The sequence below is a fragment of the Lucilia sericata genome, unplaced genomic scaffold (assembly GCF_015586225.1).
Source record: "Lucilia sericata isolate MDLA Ls3-8-SP2 unplaced genomic scaffold, ASM1558622v1 Contig004024F_arrow, whole genome shotgun sequence".
Classification (NCBI taxonomy): Eukaryota; Metazoa; Arthropoda; class Insecta; order Diptera; family Calliphoridae; genus Lucilia; species Lucilia sericata.
Genome location: NW_023997120.1, coordinates 16155 through 26643, shown reverse-complemented (window position 1 = coordinate 26643; position 10489 = coordinate 16155). Strand labels below are relative to the sequence as shown.

Here is a 10489-nt window from a genome sequence, read left to right as displayed (position 1 = left end):
TAAGATTGCTCCAAAACAGAGCCGACTATGGTGAAAATACAAAGACCAGTGACAACATCAACAACAGCAGTTAATAATACCTCGCCTAATAGTGCGGGCCAGTCGGCAGCTGGGGGTAATAATACGGTAGCCAAATTAAGGAAAAATTTCCTGGGAGCCACTACGGGTGGTATAGGCAATAATGCCTTGTTCCGCAGCAAAACGCCTACAGCTGATTTGTATAGTACTATGCAAAAGGAGATACTACCAATTAGACCAAAAACACCTCTGGTGGATACACGAAGAGCCAGAGTGAATACACCCAATATGGAGCTGACAGAAGACAGAGAAGTGGCTGCTGTAAATACCAGTGCTGAAGAAACGGCACTAGAACGTTCTTTAGCGGAAAGTAAGAGCCACTTAAATGAGGGTAGTAAATCGCAAAATTCTTTGTCGGAAATCGATGCCATCAATCATGATATACCCTTTATGGATCCATATCCCAAAATGGTAACCAGTCTAAGTGAACGTTTAGCTGGCGTATCCATGCCCAGTGAGTCAATGCACAATAATGGTCAAGCGACAGCGGCAGTGGGAGGTTATTTACGTACTACCGCCTCAGGTGTGCCGAACTATGAAAATCAGGGAGATTATGTTAGTGCGGGTAGTGGTAATTATAGTTCCATATGGTTTAGCACAAATGCCACCAGTAATGAGTCCTCTAAGTGGTGGACTCTATGGACCGCCTACCAGCTCATCAGCCGCAACGGCCGGACTAATGGCACCTGCCACAGCTTCTTACCATCATCATCATGAATCCTGCTTTTGCTACGAATGTCAAGATTTTCGTAATAATCGTTTAAGAAATTCCTCCGCAACGCACAATTTACAGCCCCCCACGCATCCTCAACAACAGCAACAACAACCCTCACCACGTAGTTATTATCCGGTCTATCATCAGCCTCAACATGGTCACAACCAATATTCACCCGCCTCCTCAGCCAGCCTACAGGCAGCTCATATACAAAACGAACGCATGCAAAAGAGAGTCAATGAGCTGTTGAACGATAGAAGACGTGTGGGATTTTCACCACTCGATCATCAGCATCATAATCAAATGCAAATAAATACCGGCATAGGAAATTCAAATGTGATGGTTAGTGGTGCGGGTGGTTATTCTCCTTCTCAGCAGCAATATTTACACCAACATAACGTACATGGTGGCCTAATAAATCAGTCGCAGCAGCAGCAACATTCTCCGGCTCAACAGCAGCTGGGTAACTGGCAAATAATGCGGCAGTTAATTATAATAATCTACAGCCTGTTGGAGCCCTAATGCGTAATGGTTTTCCCGAATCCAGTGACATTTTAGATGGCCTCAGGTGAACAGTTTTACTTTATCGGAAGTGACGTTACAACGTCAGGCTTTGGGTTTTGGCTTTAGAATTGTGGGCGGCACTGAAGAAGGATCTCAAGTGACAGTGGGTCATATTGTACCAGGGGGAGCAGCGGATAACGATCATCGTATAACAACAGGCGATGAAATACTTAGTATTGATGGTATTAATGTGGTAAGTGTAAAGCGTGGACAGATATAGTAGTAAAAGATAGATAGATAGATAGATAGATAGATAGATAGATAGATAGATAGATAGATAGATAGATAGACAGATAGATAGATAGATAGATAGATAGATAGATAGATAGATAGATAGATAGATAGATAGATAGATAGATAGATAGATAGATAGATAGAGTAGATAGATAGATAGATAGATAGATAGATAGATAGATAGATAGATAGATAGATAGATAGATAGATAGATAGATAGATAGATAGATAGATAGATAGATAGATAGATAGATAGATAGATAGATAGATAGATAGATAGATAGATAGATAGATAGATAGATAGATAGATAGATAGATAGATAGATAGATAGATAGATAGATAGATAGATAGATAGATAGATAGATAGATAGATAGATAGATAGATAGATAGATAGATAGATAGATAGATAGATAGATAGATAGATAGAAGATAGATAGATAGATAGATAGATAGAGATAGATAGATAGATAGTAGATAGATAGATAGATAGATAGATAGATAGATAGATAGATAGAGATAGATAGATAGATAGATAGATAGATAGATAGATAGATAGATAGATAGATAGATAGATAGATAGATAGATAGATAGATAGATAGATAGATAGATAGATAGATAGATAGATAGATAGATAGATAGATAGATAGATAGATAGATAGATAGATAGATAGATAGATAGATAGATAGATAGATAGATAGATAGATAGATAGATAAGATAGATAGATAGATAGATAGATAGATAGATAGATAGATAGATAGATAGATAGATAGATAGATAGATAGATAGATAGATAGATAGATAGATAGATAGATAGATAGATAGATAGATAGATAGATAGATAGATAGATAGATAGATAGATAGATAGATAGATAGATAGATAGATAGATAGATAGATAGATAGTAGATAGATAGATAGATAGATAGAGATAGATAGATAGATAGATAGATAGATAGATAGATAGATAGATAGATAGATAGATAGATAGATAGATAGATAGATAGATAGATAGATAGATAGATAGATAGATAGATAGATAGATAGATAGATAGATAGATAGATAGATAGATAGATAGATAGATAGATGATAGATAGATAGATAGATAGATAGATAGATAGATAGATAGATAGATAGATAGATAGATAGATAGATAGATAGAGATAGATAGATAGATAGATAGATAGATAGATAGATAGATAGATAGATAGATAGATAGATAGATAGATAGATAGATAGATAGATAGATAGATAGATAGATAGATAGATAGATAGATAGATAGATAGATAGATAGATAGATAGATAGATAGATAGATAGATAGATAGATAGATAGATAGATAGATAGATAGATAGATAGATAGATAGGATAGATTGATTGATTGATTGATTGATTGATTTTGCTTTGTATGTTGATTTGTAAAAAACAGTAAATATTTTTTGATTTAGGTTAATTCCTCACACCACAAAGTAGTTTCCTTAATGGGAGAAGCTGCCTTGCGTGGTCAAGTGACAATGATTCTAAGACGACGAACGCGACCCGGCATAACACAACCTCAACTGCAACAGCACTCTATGCCACAGCAATTGATGGTCCAACAACAGTCTATGTTAAATAATACTGGTCTAACAGGCAATGTAGGCATGCTGCAGCATCCTTCTCCTTTACAGCCTATGATGCGTAACAATCCTATACGTTATCCTTAATGATGTTATAGTAACAAGACATGAAAATGAAGGATTTGGTTTTGTTATCATTTCTTCGTCTAATCAATATTATGGCTCAACAATTGGTAAATATTTAATTAAAAGAAAAAAATTAACATTTTGAAACATTTTTTTTTTAAATTCTTTTAAAGGCAAACTTATACCGGGTAGTCCAGCCGATCGTTGTGGCGAACTTAAAGTGGGTGATCGTATAATAGCGGTAAATCGTATTGACATAGCCGGCATGTCTCATGGGGATGTGGTCAATTTAATTAAAGAATCTGGTTTACACGTACGTTTAACCATTGGCTGCCCCAAGGAAGGAGCTATTATAAATGCTGCACCCACTATGCCAGCCGGCAGTGGTATTAATCCAGCCTCCAATGTAGCGGTTGGCAGTACAGGTTTATTATTAAATTCTGCACAAGCTTCACCTGGCCAAGTGTCACAGACATTAACGCCTACGCTACAAACAAATTTAGATCCCTCAACACAATACTTTGAAAGACCACTACTTAGTGGTGGCTCAAATGCTGGCTCGGCTACATCTTCAACGTCGCATCACCAGCAAACAGCTCAACAATCACCAAATCCTTTACCAGCACCACCACAATTATGACTTTGAGATTTACGCATTAAACTCTTAAAGAGTTTTCTTTAGTAAATATTCAAGAACCCTTAAAAACCCACCCTGCACCTTTCTCACCAACATCTAGCCTTATTAAAACCTATCTACAAACTATCTACCTAATTCCAATTCCACATTGACCATCATTAGTTTTAATATAAGTATATAAAATGTATATACAATTAGTTTAAACAAAACTTTTTTTCAAAAGGTAATTAAGTTAAGTTAAAATAACTAATATTTTATTATAGTAATGTAATATTAACTAACGTATTTAATTCAATCCCTTACCCAAAGACTGACGACATTTTACATACATATGCACATTATTATTATAGTGTTTTTACTTAAAATAGCAATGGCTCAATTCAATATTAAGATAAACTAACTTAAACAAAAAAACTTAAATCCATTTTGTACTTAATACATTCATAATATTTAACATTTAAATTATTTGTTGTTGGTATTAAACAAATTAAAAAAAAGTATTTATACATATCAAACGAACTTATATACATTTTAAAATAAAATTTACTCGATCAGTGTTTAAATGACTTATAAATCCTTAAGAATTTTCTATACAAATTTCTTAATATTTGTTAATTTTTTTTTTAACTTTATAAAATTAAATTTAATGAAATAAGAAAAAGTAAACAAAAAATAGTTTTTAAGTGTTAAATTTTAATTATCATTTATTTACAAATTAATAAAAATAATTATATTATGTATTAGTTTTCTTTTTTGTATATTATATAAAGTGTTAAAAAGTAATACATATTCATACATATTAAATTTTAAACTTATACATACATACATACTTATGTAAAAATATATATTTCACGAAATAAATGTAGTTTAAATTATACAAAAATAAATTTGCGTTTTTTACAGTTAAAAATAAGTAAATAAATGGGTTAACAGAGACTAAATGGTACTTTTCTAATTGATAGAGCTACGCCGATCACATCAAGTTTTCATCATATCTTAAATTAAGGTTTAAAAATCGCCATTTTTAAGACATTATAACAGCACGAAGTCAACTTTATAAAAACTTAATGTCCTCTCTGTTATATCTTATTCCTTCTTTGATATCACTTAATCTAAAGTTTAAAATAACTATAAAGTCGATTTTGACTTTGTTTTGCGTCAAAAATACTCCCAAGAACAGTTTTCCAAACAATTCAATAAACATTTTAAATTTTGTGATTAGTTTTGGGTCACAAGTTTGTTGTTCGATCAAGATATCTCAAAGGAATAAAAGTTTCAAATCAGTCTGTAGTGGTTTAGAAACTGTATTTTGGAAATAAGTCGGTATCTGGAAAATCATTGGATATATCGTAACAAAATTTCAACATGGTTGGAGCTGAGATGTTTCCGAGTTGATTAACTGGCTTCCATCTGTAGGCCGAATTCGTATCATAAATGGATTTCATGCCCACTAGCTTAAATTCGGCCTACGATCAGCTACTCTTAATCAGAAAAAGTTGATAATAGAAGTATCTATATAATCTATTAACTCAATAGCATTTCTGCTCCACTTATAAAACCTAATGGTTGCCTATTTCATTCCTAGCTACATTTCCTACTTCATTTTGGATCTGTTTTTGGTTCATTGTTGCTATACTGTTTCTAGCTCTTCATCATCTTCACACCACATTCATAGATCTTTTGTATTAATGAACAATTACTTAGAAAGGCTGCAATTGCACAGTGATCGGCTAACACTTCTTCTAGAATCATTATACTCTTCCTGTTCAATCCTAGTAGAACTTTGGTTGCCTTAATGTTTAAACTTAGCCAAAAGGTTTTGGATACCTGGCAAAACATTACTCTGTGTCAGGATTGATTTATGCAGTCTTTTAAAAGTTTTGCCGACCAATCTCTACTTCCTTTATATGTACATATGTATATTACAGCGTCGTGGTAACCAAAACAACATTATTGAGTTCATCCTAAATAATTAAGTGCCCTTTTGGTGTATTTCTTTGGATTTGATGTAACATTCATACATCTTCCTTTCAAACTACCTAACTGGTATACGTTCCATTGAACTAGAGTATAATGCCTTTAGGAAGGCTTCTTCATCGCCCCTTTTTCCTGCGGGGAATTGCTGGCTGCCATGTTGCCGCCAACTGCGAGTTTGAAAATAAATCCCGTGAAAATGAGTTGTATAACGAGAGAAATAAATAAAACAGTATTACGAATACAAAAATTCCCCAATCTGGTAGACGAGCAAAATTCCACTTTTTACTTAATTTCTGGGATTCCGATTTTATTTAAAATCGTTGAAAATTTAAAAATAACTGAATTCTTAGCCGGCTTAGAATAGGTGACCTCCGGTAGGTTGGTGTTCTAGTCTGGTAGACCGTAGGTGTTGGGTTCGATTTCACACTAAATAGCCGGTTTACAGACGATTTTAAGCCGCCGCAAACATTTTAACTGTCAGCTGCCGGCGCCGTTAATATTTGTCAACGAAGGCTTTTGATACAAATTGTTGTGTAAAACTGCATTTATGTTAAGAATTTGTTAATAAACTATTAAAAAAAAGAATTGCCAGAAAAAAATAGCGTGAAAAATATTAAATTACTTTTATTTCAATTGTAAATACAAATGTGTAGACTGTAGTTAAATGAAATTTAAACTAAAAAGAAAATGAGTAGACCTCGTAGTGTCCTTTGTCCGGTCGCTGTTGTTTATATAGGCTTAATCTTAAAATGCAAGCCGATGAGTGAGAAAACTAAACATTTAAGATCCTGTACCAAATAGTAAAAGCAACGCAAGCCCTCGGGATCTTTGGAACGGTTTACATCGACCAGTGAACCGGTCTTAGAGGTGGTAAACGATATGTGCTCATCGCCAATGACAATTTCAAGTTCCTGAAAAAGCGACATATTTGAAAACATAAAATAAAATTGAAAAAACAATTGTGCGTTGAAAATTACCTGTCTTCCTACACGATCTGGTGGTGGCCAAGGTGAATCATCTTCAGCCATTATTTCTGAATCTAAAATAATACGTTTGAGCTCTTCCATCACCGATTGATGAACAAATGCCTCTTTGCGAATCATGGTGTCATTTTTGTAGTTCGAGTTGTTGGCATAGCGCAGTTTGCCATCGGGGCGAAACTCAAACTCGAGAAATTCGTGGCCAAATTTACCTTTATGCCCGACATAATAACGTAAGTAGAAATCTTCTGTAGACATTTTGTGTCTTAATTAATTGCAATTTATATTTATTTGCACCTTTTTTGTTAAGAATTTTACGATTTTACTACTTGTGGTTTTTCGGCACAAAAAAAATATAAAAACGCTTTCACATTAGAAATGTCAAAAAGTGTTTTGTTGTTGTTGCCAGGGTTGTATTCTGCCGGTAGAAAAAGTGGTGCCAAGTTTGTTTTGTAGCGAAAAATAAATATATTTATGTAGAGAGCAGTTTCACAAACTCTTCTTAATATTTTGATGTTGGTGCAACCGCTCAGAATTTTGTAAATGCATTTATAATGGGATAGTTAATATAGTTATCAAATACCTATTAGATTTTTTTCGACTTTTTAAGTTAAAAATATAATGCTTCCACGTAGTTTTTTTAATTTTTGCAATAAAAATAGAAACATAATTGAATCGATTTTAGACTGATTTTAGTTTAAAAAGTCGACTTTTTGACCGTTTTTTTTTTTTTTTTAATTTTTTCGATTTTTAAACTGTTAAGTGGCGGTTGATTCAAATCTGGTATGAATTTATTAACAACCTTAATATAATAACATAACCTCCACTACTACGCTATATGGTTTCCATGGCAAGTGCTATATAAATTTGTTTATTTTAATAACCCAATAACCTATAAATATGTAGTTGTTTTTGTCGTTAATAACAAAGTAGTTTAATAACAAAAACTTCAGTTGTAATAAAAAAAAAATACTTTTAAATATGCCAAATCAAAAAAAGAATCAGGTAAATTGCAATTATTTTGCTACATCAGTACGATTAAACAACTTTATTAACTATTTTATAGAATAAACGGACTCGTGCTTATGTAGAAGAAGTTTTTCGTCAAATTGAACAAAAACCAGATGTAACCGATATTATGATACTCAATAATAAGGGTAATCCGGTTAAAACGACTATGGAGAGTTCCTTAGCCATACAGTACGCTGGTCTCTATGAAATATTGCGCGACAAAGTTTGTATGGGTTTACAGAAGATGGATGCACGTAATGAATTAATTATGCTTAGATTAAGAACTACTAAAAATGAGACCTTAATAGTTCCGGATGGTAAAATTACTATTGTCGTAACACAAAATGCCAAAGATGGTTTTCAAAATGCCTAACCACTCTTTTATTTTGAAAAATTTTAATTATTTGTATTAGCCAAATGTTTTTTTTAACAAGAGATAGATAAAAAAAATAAAAATAAAAGTTTTTTTTATATAAAATACATATGAGATTAACAATTCATTGTACCACCACTATAGTAAATTCCTTTTCTGGTGCTACTAAATATTCAAATTTTCTGGTGGCTATGCGTAAAAATTTCAAATCGTTTGTACTGTCAATATCACGTACTGCACTTCTAGCGGCCGATACCAACATTTTACAAATTAACTTTATAATGCCCACCGATACGGTATTGTCATAGGAAGATATAGCTATTGTACCATAGTTATTATTACAGACCACATAACCCAAGGCATTTTTCATTATACGTTCCGTATTTTCAGCATTGCGTCGTATTACCGCTTCTAAAGGCTGTAAAATTGAAAAATTGATGAATTTTAAATTCTTTAGATGGTTTATTGTTATTTGAATATCTTACCATGTTGGAAATATATTTTTTGTTACAATTGAATGACTTAAAAAAATAGCTTTGAAAATAAATTCAGTTTATTTTTGATAAATTCAAATGGAGAAGGAATCAAAGAATAATGAAGGAATATTTTGATTTTGAAACAGAACTTCAAATGAATGAATTCATATATAAATCTAGAAATCATAAATCAGGATGCACTAAGTAAGGTGAAATCGTCAAGGCAGCTGGTTTTTATTTGTTTATTTAAAAAGTGCTTGGGTTATGTCAAAAATAATTTATTTATTTTTATTCTAACATAAAAATTAAATTTGTGTTTTCTAACGAAAAAATTTCAAACCAAAAATTATGAATGAAAATGCTAATAAAAGGGTTCCAAATGAAGAAATTCAGATGAACCAGCAATAAGACGTTGTCCTGCTGCGAATACAATTTAAATGTAACGACGGTTTTATAGGTAATATTGTGAAATACGCAAAAAATTTTCTTTCCAATATTTATTATTTTTATTTTTCAATTTCATTTTGACAAAACCCATACTGAAAACAACAAAAAAATATTGTGTTTGTTGTGGTTGTTGCCCAAACGCTCTCACCTTACTTATTACATCATGTCATAAATCTTCAATATAAATTTAACCCTTTCAGGGTCAAAAATAATTTATGTCTAGAAAAAAACTTGAAAACTTGTATTAAAGATAATTTGAGTATGCTGAATCCGGGAAAAATAATATTTTTGAATTTGAGTTTTCCCTAATGAGTTATAGAAGGTCAAAGTTAAATGTCGAATATATTCGACATTCGAAAAACAGTCTCCAAAAAGTACCACAAATATTTTTTATGATTTTTTTTTTTTTTTGTAAAATGTCTTCTTAAACTTCTTTCAATACAATACAATTAAAATCTGCATAGTCCGTTCTCCTAAAATACAAATTTTTTGGCCATTAAATGAAGCTTTTTTTTAAACGTTGTTAAAAAGCACTTTTTAAAAAGTAGTCATAAGTGATAATTTCTTAAAATCTCATTTTTAAATACTTTTCAAATACGGAAGATCTTTCAAAATCTCAATTATAAATATAATAAAGTCTTCATTTTCATCTAAAAGAAAAAAATTAAAACTAAAGTTAAATATTATACCCAAAAAATGCTTAAAAACAGAGTCTATTGTAATGTCGAATATATTTTTTTTGTAAAATACAATACAATTTAAATCTGCATAGTCCGTTCTCCTAAAATACAAATTTTTTGGCCATTAAATGAAGCTGTTTTTTAAACGTTGTTAAAAAGCACTTTTTAAAAAGTAGTCATAAGTGATAATTTCTTAAAATCTCATTTTTAAATACTTTTCAAATACGGAAGATCTTTCAAAATCTCAATTATAAATATAATAAAATCTTAATTTTCATCTAAAAGAAAAAAATTAAAACTAAAGTTAAATATTATACAAAAAAAATGCTTAAAAACAGAGTCTATTGTAATGTCGAATATATTCGACAAAACCACGGAAAGGGTTAATAAATTTTTTTTTGGGAAATGTGTCAAATACAACACTTTACAGCTCTTCGACGAGTATGAAAATGATCGCAATTCGTTATCGGTCATCTTAAGATTATAATGCTGCGTATGACACGATAATTTAAAAATCGTTATGTCATTAACGAATTCTAATGCCAGATACAGCTCAGAAAAGTATACATTGGACTGTGTATTTTTAAATTTCTTGTTTTTATTAAAATAAATAATAAAATTCCCTTAATA

The 10489-nt window shown here is 31.4% G+C and overlaps 3 protein-coding genes and 1 pseudogene across 3 annotated transcripts; 2 read left to right on the top strand and 2 right to left on the bottom strand.

The window, feature by feature from the left end:
* Positions 1 to 6: 6 nt before the first annotated feature.
* On the top strand, positions 7 to 4521 carry LOC119615082 (annotated as a pseudogene).
* Positions 4522 to 6491: 1970 nt separating this feature from the next.
* On the bottom strand, positions 6492 to 7263 carry LOC119615085 (protein mago nashi). Its single transcript, XM_037971157.1, has 2 exons — positions 6870 to 7263; positions 6492 to 6803 (listed from the first exon to the last, which is right to left on the bottom strand). The coding sequence occupies exons 1-2, from the start codon at positions 7128 to 7130 to the stop codon at positions 6621 to 6623; spliced, it is 444 nt and encodes a 147-aa protein (XP_037827085.1). The 5' UTR covers positions 7131 to 7263; the 3' UTR covers positions 6492 to 6620.
* Positions 7264 to 7841: 578 nt separating this feature from the next.
* Positions 7842 to 8315, top strand: LOC119615083 (dynein light chain roadblock-type 2-like). Its single transcript, XM_037971155.1, has 2 exons — positions 7842 to 7877; positions 7939 to 8315. The coding sequence occupies exons 1-2, from the start codon at positions 7854 to 7856 to the stop codon at positions 8254 to 8256; spliced, it is 342 nt and encodes a 113-aa protein (XP_037827083.1). The 5' UTR covers positions 7842 to 7853; the 3' UTR covers positions 8257 to 8315.
* On the bottom strand, positions 8238 to 8985 carry LOC119615084 (dynein light chain roadblock-type 2-like). Its single transcript, XM_037971156.1, has 2 exons — positions 8742 to 8985; positions 8238 to 8674 (listed from the first exon to the last, which is right to left on the bottom strand). The coding sequence occupies exons 1-2, from the start codon at positions 8742 to 8744 to the stop codon at positions 8381 to 8383; spliced, it is 297 nt and encodes a 98-aa protein (XP_037827084.1). The 5' UTR covers positions 8745 to 8985; the 3' UTR covers positions 8238 to 8380.
* Between the last annotated feature and the right edge of the window lie 1504 nt (positions 8986 to 10489).